Source organism: Pelobates fuscus, chromosome 3, assembly GCF_036172605.1.
Source record: "Pelobates fuscus isolate aPelFus1 chromosome 3, aPelFus1.pri, whole genome shotgun sequence".
Lineage (NCBI taxonomy): Eukaryota > Metazoa > Chordata > Amphibia > Anura > Pelobatidae > Pelobates > Pelobates fuscus.
The window spans coordinates 113641026-113664835 of record NC_086319.1 but is presented as its reverse complement, the minus strand read 5'-3'; the positions used below and the strand labels follow the sequence as shown (position 1 = coordinate 113664835).

The 23810-nt window shown below is 45.4% G+C and overlaps 1 protein-coding gene across 1 annotated transcript in view; it reads right to left on the bottom strand.

Moving 5' to 3' along the window:
• Nucleotides 1-23810, bottom strand: part of LOC134600873 (meiosis-specific kinetochore protein-like) — a 79719-nt gene that overhangs the window by 32473 nt on the left and 23436 nt on the right. Inside the window, exon 5 of the mRNA XM_063445263.1 lies at nucleotides 19992-20068. Within this exon, the coding sequence (XP_063301333.1) occupies nucleotides 19992-20068 (77 nt within the window). The remainder of the gene's footprint in view (nucleotides 1-19991; nucleotides 20069-23810) is intronic.

The window sequence follows — 23810 nt, the reverse complement described above, 5'->3', positions numbered from 1 at the left end:
TTTTGTCTCTTATTTTATCCAGCGCTATTTTGTTTGCCCTTAACTAGTTTAGTTTATGACCATATGGAAGCCTCCTTGGGACCATTACCTAATTCTTGCTTACACCGCTTTAGTCACCATGTTTTAGTCACCCATCTGACTAGTTTGTCTCTCGTCATTTAAAATATACTCACTTTCCATGTAAGCCTCTCCCTCATGCATAATCTACTGTTTTTACCGACACATGTACTTCAACTCATTATAATAGACACAACCTGTCCACACAATGCTTAATCGTTATAGACGCTACCTGCGCTGTGACCATAGTCTTGATATCGCTAAAGCACACAACAGTTTAAATGCTCTCACAAGTTTTTAACAACTAGCACACCACAGCCACACTAAACATATTATTAACAAGCGCAGTACCAGCTTTAACATACATATGTGTAACAGGAGGGGATGACATTGTCCCATCGGGTCCAGGAGTAGTTCCGGACACGAAGGCAATAGTCTGGGATGGTCCACTGTAATCTCGAGAAGTTGAGGGAACCATGACTGCATCTCCCAGAAGGGAGTCACCATGACCAATTCGGCCCGGTGCCTGCGGGTTTGCAGGAGCGAGCGCGGGATCATGGAGAACGGGGGAAAGGCATACAGGAGGTCTCTGCTCCAGTCTTGCATCTACTGCCTCCGCTGTCGGATCCAGCCTCCACCTGAAGAAACGTGACAGTTGGGTGTTGAGCCAGGATGTGAAGAGGTCGATGGTAAAAGGACCCCAGAGAGATGATATACTGGAGAACACGTCCGTGTCCAATCTCCAGTCGCTGGTGTCCGAAAGATATCGTGATCCCCAGTCCGCCTTAACATTGTGCAGGCCTGGTAAGGTATTCCACGTAGACCATCAGGTTCCGCTCCAGGCAAAACTCCCAAAAGTCTTTCGCCAATCTGGCTAGCACCGCACACTGTGTACCGCCCAGGTGGTTGATATCTCACTGCCGAGACATTGTACATGCGGAGGAGAATGCATGCCAGAGCCCGGTCTCTCGCAAAACTGCGAATCGCGAAGGAGGCTGCCGGGAGTTCCAGCGCGTTGATGTGTAGTCGGGATTTGGATTCTGACCATCGACCCACTGTCAAAACTCCCTCGCAATAGGCCCCCCAGCCATGGAGGCTCACGTCTGAGTCGATGGTGAATTCCGGCAGTGAGCCGAAGATCACCTTGCCGTTCCATGTTCCTGAATCTGCCGAGAGGGAGGTGTTAACACTCCCAGCAATACAAATTGCTCACTGGACCCAACCACGTAGGTCTTCAGGGTCGACCATGCCGTTTCCTCGCTCTGGCGTCTTCTGCCAAGTCAAACAATTTGGCCAGGGGACCGAAAATATCCAGGTGTTTGTCCTAGCATGACTTCAAGGCAGAGTCTAGCCCTTTACATGCGTTTCAGCCCAGTTTAGTGAGGAACGGTGTCATTTTGGGGTCTACCTCAGGAGTGTCACACACTTTATTTGGCACCACAGGCATGGGACACTCCGCCCTCAAATTGTTACGTGCCGCTTTGCTAAGAGGGCGCCGTACCCAATTCTCAAGGTACATGGCAACATGGTCAGCCGGGAGCCACTCCACCAACCTCGGATGATGTAGGTCATCCAGGTCGAAGAGTGGGACACCCAACGGATCCATGAGGGTGGACCCCGAAGCTGCGAGGTGCCTAGTCCCTGTATCGCCTCCAGACGTCTCTGCCTGAGAAGAGGGAAGGAGGTCAAAGCCCATATCTGCGGCATCCATCTCAGAGTCACTGTCCGACTCAATCTTAGCCTCCTCACTAGACCAGATATCAGAGTGGCTCTCTAGCTGTGCTCTGGCACATTTCCATAGACGCGCCCGTTCTGCCTGGCGCGGAAAGGCTCTTTTGCGTGGATGATACACGCTTTCTGGGGCGATCCTAGCCAGTCATACAAATTATGGAGGCAGAGGGGTGTTTGGACTTCTGGTTAGCCTTTCTGGGTGCCTCTCCCGATGGGTCCACAGCAGGATGCGACAGCGGCGTTGTGGAACCCGAGAATTGCGCAACCGAAGGACGTAGGGCAATAGGGTTTGGGATATAGTATGGCAGAGGTGTAGATGACAATGGCCCCATGGCTGCCATAATGGAGACTGTCACCGGACGCTGTAGTGCTAAGAATTATGCCCGTTCAGGGTGGATGGGCCTATCTACTAGAGTGGGTGGAGTGCCCGAGGTGACAGGGGTCTCCCCCAGAGTAAATGGGGCATCAGTCTCCCCAGAGGGTGGGGAGCTGGAAGGTACCCTGTATTTAGGCATAATGGAAAAAAACAGGACCTAGTCCCTAGTTACTAAGTTAGCAGAATAGTATGGGTTAGTCACCCAAACTGAAAGCAAACAGGTATAAGAGAGATCTCACCAGGTCCCAGACCAGTGGCACAGGCACACACGAGGTAGTCAGAAAATGGCTGCCGGCAATCTCGCGAGATTCGCAGCAAAATCCTATGAATTCGTCAAGTTAGAGAACCGAACGTTCGGTAAAAGAAACGAATTCGTGTAAATAGATAGACTAGTATATAGGAAGAGGAAAAACAGACGAACGAGCAGGCTGTTCATATAAAATTGGTTGAACGCGGCAAACAAGTGAATGATGGTATATGCCGGTAAAACTAACGAACAGAACAGCACAGAACACAGTGTTTGTGACGAATTAGCCGAACTGGCTTGATTCCTTCACGAAAAACAGCCGAACAGAACGGAGAAATGGGCGCCAAAAGGACAGGGAGAGGTGAAGCAAGACGGAGATAAGGAATTGAAACGGAGATTAGAAAACCACAAGGACAAAGTCAAGTGAAGGAGAACAATCAATAATACAGCAAGGGAGGTCTGGACCCTGGGTTCACATGCAACACACATATGTGTAGCAAACAAGCAAAGGAAAATTATGAACAGAGAAAAAATTTCTAATAGTAAATATAAAACAAATAAAGAATCAATAAACAGATAAAAACAATACAGAGTAATACCAAGAATAAATAACAATAAATAGGGGGGCGGGGCCCGACCAGCATGGCGGACGGTCGCAACATGCAGGAGCTCCCTACTAATCTACACTTTCAAGCGACTTGCCGGGACTCCTGCCGCTCACAACCTGACCCAAACGGGTACCCACCTGCCGCAGACAACGGCTGGAGTGTCCCGGTGTGGAAAGCCAAGACGCTGACCGACAAAAGGCATGTGAAGCGGTTGCGGCCTAGCGGGGGCTGCAGGCGGGGGAATCGGCCGATCTCTCGTCCCTCTCCTCTCCTACTAACGCGACCTCACAGAGTCCCGATCCTCCCCTCCCCCCACAGTTCCGGGGGGGATATCCCGGTCCACCACGCACAGCATGGGGTTGACCCCGACCCATATACAGGTGACCATACTAGCTGCATGGAGGACGGGGGAACACCAGCCACGTGGAAGCCCGATGAAGCATTGGGCGAGCTGAGATATGAATCGAGGCTGGAGAGAATATTCCAAGACTTTTGGCGCAAACTGGAGGTAAAAATATCCCGTCCAGCCCAGACCCTCCTGAGGGCTGAGCCCTCACACCACCGACTGCCTGATTCACGGCAAATCAGCAAGCAACCTGTCACTAAAAGACCTCCAGCATGGCGGTGGAATAACGAACACCAGACTAAAGCAGACAGCGAGAAGGGCCAGCCACGACCCCACATTTCAAAGGAATCTCAAACGCAAGCCAAAAGGCCTAACTCAGTCAGCCAGGCTCAAAGTCTTACCTCAAGGCCCAAAGCTTCACCCACAGCAGCAGGGGCGCGGTACTACGACAGACCGCCCAAAGACTCACTCACTTACCAGAGGCTTCTACCATGGGCCGCCTACAACACCTTCCCAGGCCGAAGACCACATGGAGTCAGACTCCAAGACACCGACCACACCGCCGGAGGCTTGCCCGCCGCTGGCGGCGGCAGCAGAACACCTGAGCCCCACATGGCGCCCGACGAAGGGACGACCCGGCCTCTCCGAGCAACCGAGTCGGTGGAACACAGGTGAAGGTCTTCATGATGACCTGGGGCTGGCCGACGGCCGACACTAACACGCACCATGCCACACCCCTGTGGCTTCTATTGAACGACGGTGCCTTCTCCACCCTACCCAGCAGAGGTATAGGCTGAACTGGCCCCACTAACCGACAGTCCCACCACCACCACTCTCAGCCAATGGCTGCAGTGACCTAGCTTGAATGACCCACATGGACTCTCCTTGCTGGACTCCCACTTGTAGCTATACTTACCACGTTGCCTACTGGTATAACTTATTATTTTTTTTTTTTTTTTATTTTAATTTTTTAATTTTTTTTTTTGTTACACAAATTTAGAGGGTTGGGGTTTGGCCTGGCATGCTTAGATCTGTCTTGCTTTTCTAATGGGTGTTAAAATTATGCTTAGCATCCTAGGACCTGATATTTTACGATACCGACATATAATGACCCCTAAGAAGCAACCTGCCTTTGACAAGCGCACAAAGCTCACGGATCCACATAGGATCGCCCGCAGGTTTACTCCAACTTGTCAGTCAATTTATAAATGTTAGGCCAAAAAGCCACTGGAAGAAAGGGACTAGGATTAGTATGCCTAGTGATGCATTAACTCAAGTTTGACACCCTCCAACAAGATAGTGAGCAACTAGTCATACTGCAGATATTGTAAACATTTCAATGATTTTTCTATACACTTATCTACACAAAGTTTTGTTCAATTACATGTCACATACTACTAAAAAGCACTAATAGATTATCTCTTGATTTTAAATATGTGTAAACTAGCAGTAGCTCAAACTGTAGAAGCATGTTCAACACTCGAATGTGCTATGTTAGCGATGCCATACCAATGTTATTATATGTTTACGAATTTGTCTGCACCAGATGTCGTGGCAGTGCAAACGTATGTGTTCTTATTATGCACAAATAAAAGATTGACAAAAGTTTAAAAAAAAAAAAAAAGAAGTCAGAATTTCTTGCACATACTAAGATTTCATGTGTTGCACTTTAACCTCTCCATATGGGCTTTATTTTAACTTTTCCAGATTAAATTTTTCATGTACTTTTGTACACTTCAAAAAAAATAAAAATAAAAATAACAATAAATAACAATATCAATAGCAAGCAATCAATAAGTAAATCAGAGAGAAAAATGTGAACTGTACTTATCTTTGGAGGGAAATGAAAGGTAAGTGCTGCCTATTATACTGGGACCTGAGCAGGGAGGGGCCTATGTTAGTGTATGTTCATTATTTTTTTTATTCTGTTTGTATTCTTTGCTGCTATTGGTGGACAGTAAAGAAAGGGATATGCAATATGAGCCTCCGTGTCTTGTTGTAAAATTAACAGTTGTCTTGTAAACAGACAAGGATGAGTAGCCAAGGGCTTTACTTACAGCTCAGTTCTGGAGCCCCGTTTAGCCTATACCATCTCGGGGTAAAGCATAGTCCCAGATTGTTAAAGCATGCAGGGACAATCCCCGTGATTATGCAGAACTTCAGGCCCGACATTGAGGGTGCAGTCGATAGGCCTCTTGTCTGCAGACATTTTTCTCCCTTCTATTCCTCCCTCTGTGTAAGCCCAGGCTTGTCTTGTGAGTTTTCAGTGACAAGAGTCAACGTGTGAGGTAAGTAGAGTTTATTCATCGTTTCACTGGGAGCTCTCTAAAAGTGCAACTTGTCGCCATGATAAGCAGGCCCCATCCCCCATCCCCCATCCCTTTTTTTTCTCTTGATTTATTGTTGTGTATACAGTAAGCAGCCTCAATTGGACCCTCAAGGATGCTACAAAGAAAAAGTAGTGAGCATGGGTTTGTCTCTTGTACTTGCTGTGATTACCAGCGGTGTATTTACTGCGTGGCTGACAAGGCATTTGCCTTGGGCGGCAAAAAAGCCCCTCTAAGGCTGGCATGCGTAGATGTTGCAGGGCGTGCAAGGGAGCACTGTCCTCTGTTCAGCTCCCTCGCATGCACCGCATTGATGCCGGAGCCGGAATATTACGTAACTCCGGCATCACTAAGAGGCGTGCAAGGGAGCTGAGCAGGGAGCTCAGAGCTCCCTCGCCGCCTCCAATATGAGCCTGCCTGACCAACCACCTGCCCGCGTGCCTGCCAGCCCAGCCAGCAGCAACCCCACAGGACCCTAGGGAAGAATCCACTCCAGCACTCCCAAAGGTGCTGGGTGGATTGAGTTAAAAAAAAAAAGATGGGTGTGTGTCTGTTAGGGAGTTTTAATATGTATGTTAGTGAGTGTGTAAGTATTTGTGTCAGTGAGTGTGTGTCACTGAGAGTGTCTATGTATGTGCCAGTGTGTGGGTAACTGTCACTGAGTATGTATGCGTCAGTGTGTGTTTGCGTGTTTCAGCATATGTATTCATGTCTGTCTGTGTGAATGCGTGTCTGTCACAGAGTATGTGTATGTCTGTTAGTGAGTGTGTCAGTCAATGTGTATATATGTCTGTCAGTGTGTATGTCAGTGAGTATATGTGTGTCCCAGTGTGTGTGTGACACTGAGTGAGTGTGTATGCATTTCTGTCAGTGAGTGTGCATGTGTCAGTCAGTGAATGTGAGTGAGTGCAACTGTGAATGCGTATGTCTGTGAATGTGTATGTTTCAGCCCGGGTTTTGTTATGCCTAGGTGTCAGGGTAATATACCCCAACACGCAAGAATAGTCCAGATAGTCTAGAGGCAAGAAAACAGGATACGTCTTACCGGACCTTAGAATGGCCGGACTTAGACGAGAACAAGAAAAGACAGAGTCCAGAACAAGCCGAGGTCAAGGGAACAGAGAGACAGCGTAAAGTAGAACAAGCCAAGGACTAGTACACAGGAGAGCAAACCGTCGGACTAGACAAGCAAGGATAAAGAGAAAGCGGAGTCAGGAACAAAGCCAAGGTCAAGCACCAAAAAAACCAACTGAACAATACAAGCACTAAAGGGAACTGAACAGAAACCACGATAGGGCAAGGTACTAAGGAACAGGTGTGTATAAATACCCTAGAGTTCACTTTGATTGGCCCCGGTCATATCCATGCCCCCAAAACGTGAGTGAATGGGGAATGTGGCATGACAGGGGCCAATGGGAGACAGTTTCAAATTTCGGCTCCCACTGTCCCTTTAAGAGCGTGCCCGAGACACGCGGCGCGCTCTTAGAGTCAGGCGGGACACGTGAGCGCTTCTCGCGGTCACTGCCCGCCTTCCTGATTTCGCCGTCGGATGAGCCACGCGCGGCTCGTGCAGAAGCAGGACCGCGCGCGACAAGAACAGAGGACCCCGGCCACCCCTGGAGAAGGCAAGTACCGCTACAGTACCCCCCCTGAAGACACGCCCACCGGGCGGGGAGGACCAGGCCTGGCAGGAAAGCGAGAATTAAAAGAACGCACAAGGCGAGGAGCGTGAACAGCGTCAGCGGAAATCCAACTGCGTTCCTCAGGCCCATAGCCCTTCCAATGTACCAGATATTGGAGGCGACCCCAAGGAAAACAAGAGTTGAGTACAGCAGCCACTTCAAATTCCTCATGACCCTCCACAGAAACTGGAGGGGGAGGAGGAACATGTCTGGTATAACTGTTGCACAGGAGGGGTTTTAACAAGGAGGTAAGAAAGACGTTAGGAATACGTAGATTCCTAGGAAGATCCAAGGCATACGAAACAGGATTAACCACATGTAAGATACGAAAAGGACCAATAAAACGAGGAGCCAACTTCATAGAAGGCACACGAAGGCGAATATTGCGAGTGGAAAGCCAAACCCGGTCCCCCACGGCATAGGATGGAGCCGCCCTGCGATGCATGTCTGCCTGAACCTTCTGGCGAGCAGCGGAATCCACCAAAGAACGCTGAACCTGCTCCCAAGTAGTACGTAAACCAGCCAAATGTTCATCCAGAACTGGCATGCCCTGTAAGGAGAATGCAGCTGGAAGAACAACGGGATGCCGGCCATAAATAACGTAAAAAGGGCTCTTACCGGAGGATTCATGAGCAGCGTTATTACGAGCAAACTCAGCTCAAGGAAGAAGGTCAGCCCAATTGTTCTGATGGTGGGATACGAAACGACGAAGATACTGCTCTAGTGATTGGTTGGCACGTTCAGCAGCTCAATTGGACTGGGGGTGGTAAGCGGAAGAAAACGAGAGAGAAATACCCATCTCTGAACAAAAGGCTTTCCAGAATCTGGAAATAAACGGACATGATCGAAGTGGGAATACCATGCAACCAAAACACCTCCCTGGCGAGGACAGAGGCAAGTTCCTTGGATGAGGGCAACTTGACAAGAGACACAAAATGAGCCATCTTAGAAAAACGATCCACTATCATCAGGATGACAGTTTTACCATTCGAAGGGGGGCAATTCAACAATAAAATCCATGGATAGATTGGACCAAGGCCTCTCGGGTATGGGCAATGGATGCAACAACCCACAAGGAACTCTGTGGGATGACTTCATACTGGCACAAGTAGTACAAGCATGTACGTAATCGGTGACGTCCTTGCGTAAGGAAGCCCACCAGAAATATCTAGAAACTGCTGATAATGTTTTAGAAATACTAGGGTGTCCAGCAGTTTTTGTGTCATGATACAATGACATAATGTCCCGTCTCTCGGGAACATCCACGAACAGTTTATCAGCAGGCTTCTCTCCAGGTGCCATGTTTTGTTTAGCCTGTATAGCTTGTAAGAGGGAAGAAGAAATAGATAGAACAGTAGTAGCTATTATTCTGTCGGGGGGGAATGACAGGGGTAACATCAATTTCTAGTTTGTCAGCAGTTTCAAATTGTCTGGACAGAGCGTCTGCTTTAGTGTTACGATCACCTGGTCTGTATGGGATTATGTAATTGAAACGAGATAAAAACAGAGACCACCTGGCCTGCCTAGAAGACAATCTTTTTGCTTCACTAAGGTAGGAAAGGTTTTTGTGATCCGTAAAAATGAGGATGGGATCCTTAGTACCTTCTAATAGATGTCTCCATTCCTTGAGTGCTAAAATGATAGCAAGGAGTTTGCGATTGCCTAAATCATAATTCTTTTCTGCTTTGGACATCTGTCTGGAAAAGAAGCCACAAGGATGCAATGGCTTTTCAGGTGAATCTCTTTGAGACAATACAGCACCTACCCCTATATCAGAAGCACCAACTTCAAGAATAAAGGGTAAAGAAGGGACAGGATGCTGTAAAATAGGGGCAGAAGCGAATGAAGCTTTCAGGAATTCACAGGCCTCAAGCGCTTCCGGTTTCCAGACATGAGTATTACCATCCTTTTTGGTCATTCTGGTTATGGGTGCTACAATGGCAGAAAACTCTTTAATAAAGCGCTTATAATAATTTGAAAAACCCAGAAAACGCTGAATGGCTTTCAAACCCTGAGGTAGAGGCCATTCCATGCTAGCAGAAAGTTTCTTGAAATCCATACAAAAACCCTTTTCAGAGATTATATAACCCAAGAATTGGACTTCTGATTGATCAAATAAACATTTTTCGAGTTTACAATATAGACCGTTAACAAGAAGAGTCCTCTAAACTAATTTAACATGCATGTGATGAATATGTAAATCATGTGAATATATTAATATGTCGTCCAAGTATACTATTACGAATGTGTGTATGTACTCACGTAGGACATCATTGATACATTCTTGAAAAACTGCTGGAGCGTTACAAAGACCAAAGGGCATCACAGTATATTCGTAATGACCACTCCTGGTATTGAATGCAGTCTTCCATTCATGATCCTTTTTGATACGTATGAGATTGTAAGCACCCCTAAGGTCCAATTTAGTAAACAACGTGGCATGTTTAAGCCTATCAAATAGTCAAATAGACGGTGATTTTATTAAGGCCCCTATAGTCGATACAAGGCCTTAAATCGCCATCTTTCTTGGATACAAAGAAGAAACCAGCTCCTGCCGGGGAAGAGGATCTTCTTAAAAAATCCCTTTTGTAACGATTCTTTAATATATTCCTCCATAACAAGATTCTCTTGAGGAGACAAAGGATACACTCTCCCTTTGGGAGGCATAGCACCAGGTAGTAAATTAATAGCACAGTCGCAAGGATTGTGAGGTGGCAACTTTTCAGCCTACCTTTTATCAAAAACAGATTTAAGAGACAAGTACTGAGGGGTATAACAGTAGACACAGGAGGAATATTAGTAGAATTCAAAGGGGTGATTTTAACAATACAAGACTCTTGGCAAGCATCACTCCAACATACTATTTGTCCTGACTCCCAGTCAATAGTGGGATTATGAGTACGCAACCAAGGATACCCTAACATGAGGTGAGAGGAAGGAGAAGTAATGATCTGAAACCGAATGGTTTCAGAGTGTAACACCCCTGTAGACATATGCAATGGTACAGTTTCATGTGTGATAACTGGAGAGCATAAAGGTCTACAATCTATGGCCTCAACGGCCAAGGGTGTCTTCTTCTCTCCAGTGGGTATGTTATTTTCCTTAACAAAACCGGAATCTATAAAGTTTTCGGCCGCACCGGAATCAACCAAGGCTAGTACATTCCCTGCTATGCAGTTTCTTCCAAGGTGCAGGCAAACAGGGAGAAGCAATTTATTAAGAGGCAAATGTGAGGACTCTGATGTCACCTATACGGTCTTAGGTGCGATAGTTTTCCGGACGCACGGGACATTCTTGTCTCATATGGCCCTTCCTACCACAATAAAGGCAAAGTCCCTCTTTTCTCCTATAAAGTTTTTCGGCGTCAGTAAGTTTAGCAACCCCTAACTGCATGGGTTCCTCCTCTGGCCCTTTATATTCCTCGGGAGTTTCAGCTCTAGGTGAATTAAAGGAAACAAAGCGTCTATTTCTGGACTTGGTATATAGCCTGTCACGAATCCTGTTATCTATATCGATGAGATAGTAGATAAGGTCCTCTAAGGGTACAGGAAGATCCTTAGCTGCTACCTCATCCAACATAGTTTCAGATAGGCCTTCCATGAACGCAGTAGTAAGCCCATAGTTAGTCCAATCTACCTGTGAAGCAAAGGTACGGAACTGAATAGCATAATCGGCTACAGATTTAGATCCTTGCTTAATTCTCATTAACGCCCTGGCGGCATTTTTTGACCTTTTAGTCGTGTCAAATGTTCTACGAAAAGCTGTGAGGAAGCTATTATTATCATGTACCATAGATCCATTAGTCTCCCAAATAGGATTTGCCCACTCAAGTGCTTTATCAGTAAGCTGGTGCATAAGAAAACCCACCTTAGATCTATCAGTGGGAAATGAACGTGGATACATTTCAAAGTGGAATTCCACTTGATGAAGGAATCCCCTGCATGTCTTAGCATCCCCTCCATACCTAGGTGGAGGGGTTAGATGTGCTGAAGCATTAGGCATATTAGCTGTGTCTGGTACAGGGGTTACAGGAGGCGCTGGTACAGGCACCGGAGCTGTTCTGGATAAAAGTGTCTGGATTGCTTGAACCATTTGATCCATACGGTGATCCTGTTCTGCAAATCTAGCCTCATGAGTGGCCATCTGTTCTCCTAAACCTGCGGGGTCCATGGCCCTATCGTAATGTCACGGTAATATACCCCAACACGCAAGAATAGTCCAGATAGTCTAGAGGCAAGAAAACAGGATACGCCTTACCGGACCTTAGAATGGCCGGACTTAGACGAGAACAAGAAAAGACAGAGTCCAGAACAAGCCGAGGTCAAGGGAACAGAGAGACAGCGTAAAACGTGAGTTTATGGGGAATGTGGCATGACAGGGGCAAATGGGAGACCGTTTCAAATTTTGGCTCCCACTGTCCCTTTAAGAGCTTCTCGCGGTCACTGCCCGCCTTCCTGATTTCGCCGTCGGATGAGCCGCGCGCGGCTCATGCAGAAGCAGGAACGCGTGCGCGGAGAGAACAGAGGACCCCGGCCGGCCCCTGGAGAAGGTAAGTACCGCTACATAGGGCAGCACAAAACCAGAATACATCACTGGTGATTACCTAATGTACGTAGCTAAACAAACTTCAAGAATTCCACTCTCTCACTTTCTGGAATACTGAGGAATATCTAGTGTGAACATCACAGAACTAAAATGTTCAAGTGAGCTCAGTGATTCTGCTCTTTGCTCTACATACGTATACATACAAAAATACAGGGCCTTACCCCAGATCAGGCAACCCAGCCACTTACCGGTATTTTGTGTTCACCATCTCAGGATAGTACAAGCACTTTTATAAGCACTTCCTTCTGTGACACATTTTAGTGAGGGTGGACTTATGGAAGCCGTGATCTATGCAAACTGTTTCTGTTAAGCACCACAATCTATGCTAAAGACATAAGCTGTAATAGTGCAATAGGTGTCTCATAGTAGAATATAAACTGTAATCTTGCTTGTTCTAGTTGTTCAGCCCTTATCTAATACAGAAAACACTCATCTGTAATGGTTATCAGGCATATATCCAGGAGGAGGACTTAGAGGAACACACTAAACATCAGATCTACCACAGCTTAATGCGTGGCTCGTCAGGTCGCCATGGTGACTAGAATATTTTCCCTGGCACCTGGGATTTGTCAGCCTCTAACCTAAAGTGCCCGCCTGCGGGAGCATGGAAGCGGCCAGCTCAGGGAGCGTTGCAGCTGTCCGCCCTGGGCTGTATGAAGGCGGCCGGCTCAGGGAGCTTGTAACCGGCCACCCTGGGGAAAATGGGGCGGCCGACTCAGGAAGCATGAAGTCGTCTGCCCTGGGTTGTATGGAGGCGGACGGCTCAGGAAGCATGTAGCTGACCGCTCTGGGCTGTATGGAGGCAGCCAGCTCAGGGATCGTGGAGGCAAGAATGGAAGCAGGTTCAGCGTGCAAGGGACAGGACCAAGAGGCTCCTGAAAGTACGACTTCTGGAGAATATAAATAATATGAAAAAGAACTTGGCCACACATTCTATTCCGATACACTAACCATTGTCGTCCTCTATTCTCCTTCACTGGTTTAAAATGTATAGGTATTGAAAGTGTATTGGTTGATTGGAGAGGGGGAGACAGGGTTAAAAAGTTATCACAAAGAGACCTACTGGATCCACAGGCTACAGACATTGGAGCCTGGTGGATTAAATGTGGATGTGGATCTAGTATGTTTTCTATAAATACATATCACTATTAGTTAGTTATTAGAAATTCTTTTGATTTTTTTTAGAATGGGATTATAATTAAGCACTGTATTTCACAGGAGGAATTAGGTTAATTAATAATATAACTAATAATAATAATAATAATAAAAAAGACATTTTTGGTTTGATTATGAGAAGGTTAACACATAAAATTAAATTAACTATAAATGAAAGTTAATATTAGATATTTAAACAATACATCACAAAATTAGGAGATGAAAGATTAGATACAGTGTTAACATTGTAAAACTGTATTACACTACATTTCTTTTTATTTATCTCTATTTAGATTACCAGCCGGTTCCCTCGTTGTGTTTTTGTATATTCTTGTGTTCAAGCGGATTGCTAGCTGGGAGCGATCTGAGGGAGGCTGCATTTACCTACTATTGATAAGTATCCTTGTATATAAGTGTGTGAATAAGGTGCATTTCTTTGTTTCTTTGGTCAGCGTGCAAGGGAGCAGGGATCTTCCTGACGCTCCTCTCAGCTCCCTTGCGCTGTGTAATGATGCCAGGAGCCAGAATATGACATGATTCCAGGCACCGGCATCACTACAGACAGTGCGAAGGAGAAGAGAGGAGCTGCAGGAAGATCACTGCTCCATCGCACACAGCAATATTAGCCCCACTGGACCCCAGTGAAAGTCCACACAGCTCTCCGAAAGGTAGGGAGGCTGGGTGGATTAGAATGAAAAATATAAATTTGTGAGTGTTCGAGAAAGTGTATGTGTGTCTCTGTGTATATGTATGTGTCTGTCAAGGAGTGTGTCAGTCTGTGCGTGTGTATGTTTGTCAGAGAGTGTGTCTCTGTTTAGGTACCTGGGGGTTAAGGTAACCCCTCCGATCACACGATTGGTGTTTTTACTCACCTTCTTCCCCATGCTGTGCTAGTTTCACTGTTGCTTATCCTGCCTCCACAGCTGAGATCCACTCGGCTCTCCCAAAGGTAGGGGTGGATTAGAATTAAAAATATAAATTTGTGAGTGTTAGAGAAAGAGTGTGTGTCTGTGTGTGCGTATATATGTCTGTGTGTGTGTGCATGTATATGTCTCTGTCAATGGGTGTGCCAGTGTGTGCATGTGTATGTCTGTTAGACAGTGTTTGTCTGTTTAGGTATCTGGGGGTTTAGGTACCCCCTCTGATCAAATGATTGGTGTTTTACTCACCTTTTTTCCCACGCTGCGCTGGTTTAGCTGTTGCTTGTCCTGTCTCCATAGCGGAGATCTTAATGATCTCCGCTAAGCCAATGCTTTCCTATAGGAAAGCATTGGGAGGATATTCATATTACACATGTTCTCTATGGGCAACATTTAGCGCCTCCATGCAGAGCACTGACACAGGACTCTCTAGTGGCCGTCTGAGTGACTATCACTAGAGGTTTTAGTAGGCAGCAATGTAAACGTTGCCTTTTCTCAGAAAAGGCAGCGTTTACATTGAAAAGGCTACAGGGACAGGCTATAGGCACGAGAACAACTACATCAAGCTGTGGTGGTTCTGGTGACTATAGTGTCCGTTAAAATAAATGGCTCCTAACATTTTAGCTGGCTTCTAAATTCCAAACACATTTCTCAAGCCTTCAGTTTAGTTATTTTGACTGAGATTTTTTAATTGATGTTGAATCCACAATAGTTACATAGTAAGCCAGGTTGAAAAAAGTCCATTAAATTCAATGTTGAAACCTATTCTTTTATGCTGTTGATAATGGCTATACCTCACTGATGATTCCTAACAAGGTTGAAACGATTGTCTGGGATTGCTGTATCTCTCTTGCAGAGGGACCTTACTGGTATTTCAGATCTGGACTGCCTGTACGGGTGCAACCATTCTGATATGCTTCAGACATGTTCTCTCTGTAATGGCACAAGATGAGCTAAAACCAGCTTGAGATCTGAGCGGGGACCCACCGAAGGGCAGGCTAATTGAGCTGTTGACCGTTCTCACCTCTCTTGCTACTTTGTTTTTCTTTCATTAAGTTTAACCCCTTAAGGACCAAACTTCTGGAATAAAAGGGAATCATGACATGTCACACATGTCATGTGTCCTTAAGGGGTTAAAGGGCAATCCAGAAGTGGACCTCTTGTTCACGGTGCCTAGAGGGATATTGGCTATACATCACTGATGATACCTTACCAGGTTGAAACATAGAAACATAGAATGTGACGGCAGATAAGAACCATTCGGCCCATCTAGTCTGCCCAATTTCCTAAATACTTCATTAGTACCTGGCTTGATCTTATAGTTAGGATAGCCTTATGCCTATCCCATGCATGCTTAAACTCCTTCACTGTGTTAACCTCTACCACTTCAGCTGGAAGGCTATTCCATGCATCCACTAACCTCTCCATAAAGGAATACTTCCTGATATTTTTAAACCTTTGCCCTTCTAATTTAACCCCTTAAGGACACATGACATGTGTGACATGTCATGATTCCCTTTTATTCCATAAGTTTGGTCCTTAAGGGGTTAAGACTATGTCCTCTTTTGAGGTAGTTTTTCTTCTTTTAAATATAGTCTCCTCCTTTATTGTGTTGATTCCCTTTATGCATTTGAATGTTTCTATCATATTCCCCCCTTCCCTCTCCCCCCCCCCCCCATCTCCTCTTTCCTCCAAGCTATACATGTTAAGATCCTTTAACCTTTCCATGTACATTTTAACCCTTCTCTGAACTCTCTCTAAAGTATCAATATCATTCTGGAGATACGGTCTCCAGTTTTGCGTACAATACTCCAAGTGAGATTGTGTTGTGTACAATGGCATGAGCACTTCCCTCTTTCTACTGCCAATACCTCTCCCTATACAACCAAGCAGTGTGCGAGCATTTCCTGCTGCTCTATTACATGGTCTGCCTACCTTTAAGTCATCTGAAATAATTACCCCTAAATCCCTTTCCTCAGATGTTGAGGTTAGGACTATCAGATATTCTGTACTCTGCCCCATGGGCTTTTATATCCAAGATGCATTATGGGAATGGGCAAGACATCCTGAGATTTAGCAATGTCGCACATCCTATAGAAGAAAGACCTTAAATTGTATAAGTCTGCCACAGTCAGCATAATTAGCAATGTTGCACATCCTATAGAAGGAATACCCTATTGTTTAAGTCTTTGCCACAGATAGCATAATTATGTCGTACATTATTTTGAAGCATACAGAAAAGAGTTTAACCGTTTCATTTCCTTTCAGTCAGCAATAATGATTATAAACCTTATAAAAGCATAAAATACATATGAACAAGAAAAGTTAACTATTTCATATTCCTTCAGGGCCCTCCACCCCCTCTGTTCCTGTGCATCCAGTTGTCTGGTTGCAATTACATGTCTGTTAGTCCACTCATTGTACAGCACTACGGAATCTGATGACGCTATATAAATAATAAAATAATAATAACCACCAAATTCTAACGTAACCCAAATGGACTATATGTTCGCCTCACTAACTTATTATTTATTTATAAAATATTTTATTAAGCTAGATTTTATGCTATCCTTCACATACAGGGCCACCCCTCCCAGTTTATTGCCTTCCATGTCTTTTTTCTATAAAGAGTATACTGGTATTGCTATGTCCCAGTCCTTTTTCTCATTATACCATGTCTTAGTAACCGTGACTAAATCTACATTATCAGTTGCCATTATTGTTCATATTATTTATTATTTTATTATTTATATAGCGCCAACAAATTCCGTAGCGCTGTACAATGGGTGGACTTACAGACACATAATTGAGATCAGACCACTGGACGTAGAGGAACAGAGGGAGTTCATGGATCCTATTCCCTAAACTGCGAGCATTTGTAGACATGACTAAGCTTATTTATTAACACACTTGTTACAGGCACCTTCTGTCCTTGTTTTGGGGGAAATTAGAGTGATGTTTCATCACCCTTTTGCCCCCACTCCCAGTTTAAATACATCCTAGCAAAACCTCTGAACTGCTCACTGAGAACATTTGTTCCCTTTTGAGAAAGATGCAAACAGTCTTTTTTGTACAGTTTATTTCCATTCCAAACAGAGCTACCATGAGAAATGAAGCCAAATCCTTGCTCCCGACACCATACACCAAGCCACAAGTTAAAATTCCTAAAAAACATGCGCCTGTTGTTCTGAGTGTTATGCACAGGCAGAATTTCAGAGAATAACAGTGTGGAAGCAAGAACAAAAAACTTCCTTAACCTCATTGCAAGCCAAGACATTTGTCCCTAGATGGACCAGTACATCCAATTCACCTTCTTGCTTTGCTCGCTTAACAATATTAAAAATACGTCTCCTGTCTCTGTGAGCAGTAGCTCCAGGAAGACATCTCACAAGACCACTATTGTCTAGTTCCACATCTCTTATGATAGAATCCCGCAACAACAACTGCTTTCTATCAGGCTTCACCATAATCTCTGAGCCCGTCTCCACAACGCCACTACACTGGGTGCCTGAGCCCGTCTCCACAACGCCACTACACTGGGTGCCTGAGCCCGTCTCCACAACGCCACTACACTGGGTGCCTGAGCCCGTCTCCACAACGCCACTACACTGGGTGCCTGAGCCAGTCTCCACAACGCCACTACACTGGGTGCCTGAGCCAGTCTCCACAACGCCACTACACTGGGTGCCTGAGCCCGTCTCCACAACGCCACTACACTGGGTGCCTGAGCCCGTCTCCACAACGCCACTACACTGGGTGCCTGAGCCCGTCTCCACAACGCCACTACACTGGGTGCCTGAGCCCGTCTCCACAACGCCACTACACTGGGTGCCTGAGCCCGTCTCCACAACGCCACTACACTGGGTGCCTGAGCCCGTCTCCACAACGCCACTACACTGGGTGCCTGAGCCCGTCTCCACAACGCCACTACACTGGGTGCCTGAGCCTGTTTCCACAACGCCACTACACTCAGTGCCTGAGCTTCTCTCCACAACGCCTCTACACTCAGTGCCTGAGCCGGTCTCCATAACACCATTACACTCTAAAAGTGCTGAAAATGAATTATGTAGAGCAACAGACTGTGCAATATGCCTTTTATCCACAAATCTAAGTCTACCAGATCCTACAGTAATCCATCTGCCATTCTTAGGACGTCTCTGCGGCAGTGGCTTTGCAACAGTTCCAGCCTGAGCGTGTTTAATGTATATATTAGAAATCTCAGACTTCAAAAATACAATTTCCTGACGCAATAGAGAGAACTGTCTACAGATGAGACCGTATCCAAATCTCCAAAAAGTGGAACGTGAAACAAATGTATAACAACTATTACACTGAACTAAGTCTGCCATCTTAAAGAGGCGAGTAATTTAAATCAAACAAATCCTTAAAAAAAAAAAATGTATGTCCTCCGGTATACGACAGATTACCTAAAGTTTCTCTCCAGAATATCTCCAAGCACACACTTTGAAGCAGCGCTCTCCAGAATATCTCCAAGCACACAGCAGTTCGAAGCAGCAGCCAAGCTAATGACCACAACCCTTCTTTAACTCCTAAAAGCACCACCCACTAGGAATGTTTAACACCTGGGTAGGCGTAGGCTTATTTGCAAACAATAGCTAATTAACCAACATCAATAGCAAATACCTAGCTAATCAAATGCCTTACCAATTACCAACAGGAAATCCAACCATGTGCAATCACTAACCTTTTACTATAGATGGATCTTACCTGTAACAGTAAAAAGAAAACTCTTAGCAAAATCTTAGACAGTTGAAGAATCAGTAAAACTCTACAGAATATCTCCAAGTACACACTTTGACGCAGTACTTAGAATTAGCAACCAAGCTATATTAGCCAAGCTAATGAACACAACCCTTATATAACTCCTAAAAGCCTGTGCATACAGCAACGATCGTCTGGGGTTGCTGTATCTTTCGTGCAGAGGGAACTTGCCAGCATTTGGGATCTGAACTGCCCGTACGGGTGGGACCAGTCTGATATACTTCAGATATGTTCTGTCTCTAATGGCACAAGATTTATATTGCAAACAACGGTCCTGGAATGAAGTCTGTTGAGATGTCAAGTGGCAAAGCCTGAAATTTGAGTACCGTATTTATTCGAGTATAACGCGCACACGTGTATAACGTGCACCCCTAATTTTCGATTAAAAATCGGTATAAAATTTTATACCGATTTTTAATCTAAAATTAGGGTGCTTGTTATACTCGAATAAATATTCGAGTGGGTGCTCGATAATACCGACCGCCGGGCTCATTACAAGCCCGGCGGTCCTGGGGGGGTGTGCAGCAAGCATTTACTCACCTCCGTGCAGCTCCTCCAGCTTCCCAGTGTACATCTCGCGAGACCCGCGGCCAGCTCTGACGACGTCAGAGCGTCAGAGCTGGCCGCGGGTCTCGCGAGAGTTACACTGGGAAGCTGGAGGAGCTGCACGGAGGTGAGCAAATGCTTGCTGCCCACCCCCCAGGACCGCCGGGCTTGTAATGAGCCCGGCGGTCCTGGAAGGTATATTTATTCGAGTATAACGCGCACCCTTAATTTTAAATTAAAAATCGGTTTAAAAAAATGCGCGTTATACTCGAATAAATACGGTAGTTGAATATTGTATTTTGACAGAACAGCAAAAACAGGACCACAGAGCCTAACAAAAACTGTGGTTTCTTGTGAAAGTAGCCTATAGTCTTCATCTTGAAATGTAATTGGACTCTGTGTTTAAGAGATAAAGGCTCCTTAAGGATCCAGATTTTTTCTGTTTTTCTGTACTAGAAATACATTGAAGTATGAATTCCTTTATTTAATAGTGGACAAATAACTATTTAAAAAACATTTAAAAGTGACCACATAATGAGTCAACATATACTCACCAAAATATGCATCATATACATTGTGCTCTGACCATTATATGTGGTCTATATTTACCTTTTTTTCAAGTTTAGCAGAAGACACAGTACAAGGTTTTTGATTACTTTTTGGTGTCATTTTAAACACCTTTTTGCCTGTGGTTAAACATAAAAAAAAAGGAAAATTAACTATTTAAAGTAAACATTCTACATTTCAGTAATATATGTGCATTGTTTTAGGAGTATACTGTATTTAAATGTTATATAGCCCCAAACTATAGGCAAAGCTCAACATATGAAACTCCACAAATTCCCTCTTTGCCAAATTGTTAAATTACCCAAGATATAATTCATAATGCCAGACATCATTACAGCAGAGGAAACTAGTGTATCATATGCTATAATGCTAGATCTTTAGAACGTAGAATAGGTTCATCCACTTACATTCATTGACACCTGGTATAGTAATGGAATTACAATTCACAGCATCTTGAATTAAAGGATCTCATTAAGCAGCCCATAACCTTAGCAGAGACATTTAAAACAGCACAGTTAAAACTTTGGTCTTGAAAGTTATAAATGAAAACTCAAGGCACTCACACGTTCGGTTCAATATTTAGATTAGATAACTTTGTTACTATTTGGAAAAACGTATTGCTCCATTTTAAAACGCTGTATAAAGTACTAAAAGTTGCCCAGTCATTATGGAAATCATATATAGAAAACAGGCTGCACCAAATATAAAATATTATTAGTATATACAACGAAATATATAAGAAAATATATAAAATCTATATGAAAATATATAAAGTCCAAAGTATTTCTTCTATTGGTCTTGTGACAAACTTTCCTTTACCTATGAGTTTGCCACACGTTTTTGGAGTGGCTTGTTTGCCAGCATCTTGCCCCAGGACTATGGCCCATGTATTAAACCTGGCTCCAGCACTGCGGACAAGCTTTGCTTATGCCTTTTCCCCTCTGTGGTTCGGTATATGAAGCTACTGAATGGATTCTACTTATGGTGTTAGTTTACCGAACAAACAACCGAAAAGTCGCTCCACACACACAAGTGGAGTGTGCAGCCCATTCACCGCACAGGCGGAGAGTTAATAAGCGCATAATTGACAAACGGCTGGGTGGTCTCCGTTCGTATAGTTGAACACATTGCGGCGGCCATCTTGTTTAATCGAATGCGGTCAGCGGTGTTTGCCGTCTAGTTCATGGAACTGAAACCGGACACTCGATGGCACAAACACCGCTGGGACTTCCACCTCCATCTATGTTCGTCTAAGTATGCACGAACAGAGCGCCGTTCGGTAGAAATAATGTACTGACCGCACTTAATGATGTATCCTGGTTTTGTACTGCCCTAGGCATGACAAAACTCAGGCACCTCTCCCCCTCCCGCCCCACCTTCTAAATACACACACACACACTCACTCGCTAACCTACACGCAAACTCACACACTAACAGACACACACTCACTCACTAACACGCTCACTAACAGAAACACACAGCTTTTTTTTTTTTTAATTCAATCCCCCCCAACATGCTGGGGGGGGGACGCTGGGACACCTGGGGACGCTGGGACACCTGGGGACGCTGGGACACATGGGGACGCTGAGACACATGGGGACGCTGAGACACATGGGGACGCTGAGACACATGGGGACGCTGAGACACATGGGGACATTGGGAGACACTCAGACATTGGGACACGGAGACACTATGTCCCCATTTCTCCCAGTGTCCCCATGTCCCCCAGCCAGTGTCCCTAGTGTCTCAGTGTCCCCAAGTCTCCCAGTGTCTGTGTCCCATGTCTCTCAGTGTGTCTAGTGTTCCTATATGTCCCAGTGTCCCCATGTCTATGTCCACAACTGTCCCCATGTCTCCCAGTGTCCCCAAGTGTCTGTCTCCCAGCCAGTGTCCCCTAGTCTCCCAGTGTCCCCTAGTCTCCCAGTGTCCCCTAGTCTCCCAGTGTCTGTGTTCCCATGTCTCTGTGTCCCTAGTGTCTTAGTGTCCCCAAATGTTTGTGTCCCCATGTCTCAGTGTCCCCAAGTGTGTCTCCCAGCCAGTGTCCCCTAGTCTCCCAGTGTCTGTGTTCCCATGTCTCTGTGCCCGTAGTGTCTTAGTGTCTGAAAAAGTTTCGGTTTCCCCATGTCTCAGTGTCTGTGTCCCTAGTGTCTCAGTGTCCCCATTTCTCCCAGTTTCCCTAAATGTCTCAGTGTCCCCATGTCTCCCAGTGTCCCCATGTCTGTATGTTCCCGGGTCTCTCAGTTTCCCCATGTCTCTCAGTGTCCCCGGGTCTCACTGTGTCCCCAGTATCCTAGTGACATGGGGACACACTGAGACATTGGGACACTGGGAGAAATGGGGACACTGGGACACTGGGAGACTAGGGGACTGGGCGACATGGGTACACTGACACTGATACATAGGGACACTGAGACACTGGGTGACTTGCGAGACTGAGACACTGGGAGACAGGGAGACATTGGGAGCAATCCATCTATACAGCAGAATCAAACTGTGAGTAGTTTGTTGGTGATTTTACAGAATTGTCTCTGATGTCACTCCTTGTGATTATACAAATGATTAAGGCTGGTATTTTTTCCCCAAGAAAGGTGGCAACCCTAACTACTCTTCACATACTCTTGCTTAAAGGAGCACTACAGGGTCAGGAACACAATCATGTATTTCTGACCCTGATATGTTAAAACCACCACCCTGGCCCCTTCTTGCCTCCCTAAGTATAGTAAAATATAACTTGTATTCAAGTCTGCAACTGCTGGCTCTGCCTCTGAACTGACTGTCTGCTGACATCATCAGAAGTGGTGGTCTGAGCAAATTAAGATACTTGCCCATAGGATTGGCTGAGACTGTTAACTAGGGAGATCAGGGGCAGAGCCAGCACAAGTCCAACATAGCCCTGGCCAATCAGCATCTCCTCAAAGATAAATTGAATCAATGCATCTCTATGAGGAAAGTTCAGTGTCTGCATGCAGAGGGTGGAGACACTGAATGGCAGTGCTGCACACTAGGCAGTACTGCCCCAGGAAGCACCTCTAGCAGCCATCTAAGGAGTGGCCAGTGGAGTTATTTTCTCTGAAAAGACAGTGTTTACTGCAAAAGGCCTGAATGGAATGATTCTGCTTACCAGAACAAATACAATAAGCTGTAGTTGTTCTGGTGACTATAGTGTCCCTTTAAGTTTGGAAGCTTAAGAGGGATGTATGGGAACAAAACATGTGTGGACTGGCTGACAATAAAATTAGTTTAGGTAATGCTGTTGGTCTCTCTAACACTGTGGTATGTCCCCTCCTTTCTTCTACACTCACTACATACACCTTTTCTCTGTCTCAGACTGTATATCAGGAACTTCTGCCTGCTAGTAAGAAGATAAGGAGACAAGTGGACCAGCGAGCGCTAGGGGACAGTCCTTAGAAAGCATGGAGTGAGCGCATCATTAGACGCATTTATGTCAAGCTCAGAATGCTGCCTGCATAGTATGCCCTTAGTTGGCCAGCCTGCAGGATTGGCGGGCAGCCTGACATGCATTCATGCCAGGCTGTCCTTCAAATTCTTTGGACAGACATGCCGCCTTTTTGGGCATGTTCTCCCCTTTTGGCAGGTCTGGTGACGTGATTCGCACCAGTGGCCCACCCTTTTACCCTGCCCATTGACTTCCTGCTTCACTTGGACACTGCTGTTAGGGGGTATGGATTTATTGGAAAGATGAAAGCATAAATGAGAGAGAGATTAGCATAGAGTATATGTTTTCTTATAGCTGCATCCTATGAGTCTCCCTCCAACACCATCTCCATCAGATACATGACGCTTGGGAGGTATGACCGTTTTAGTGTTTTTGGTCGATAAGATTCTGTAAATAGGCCCATC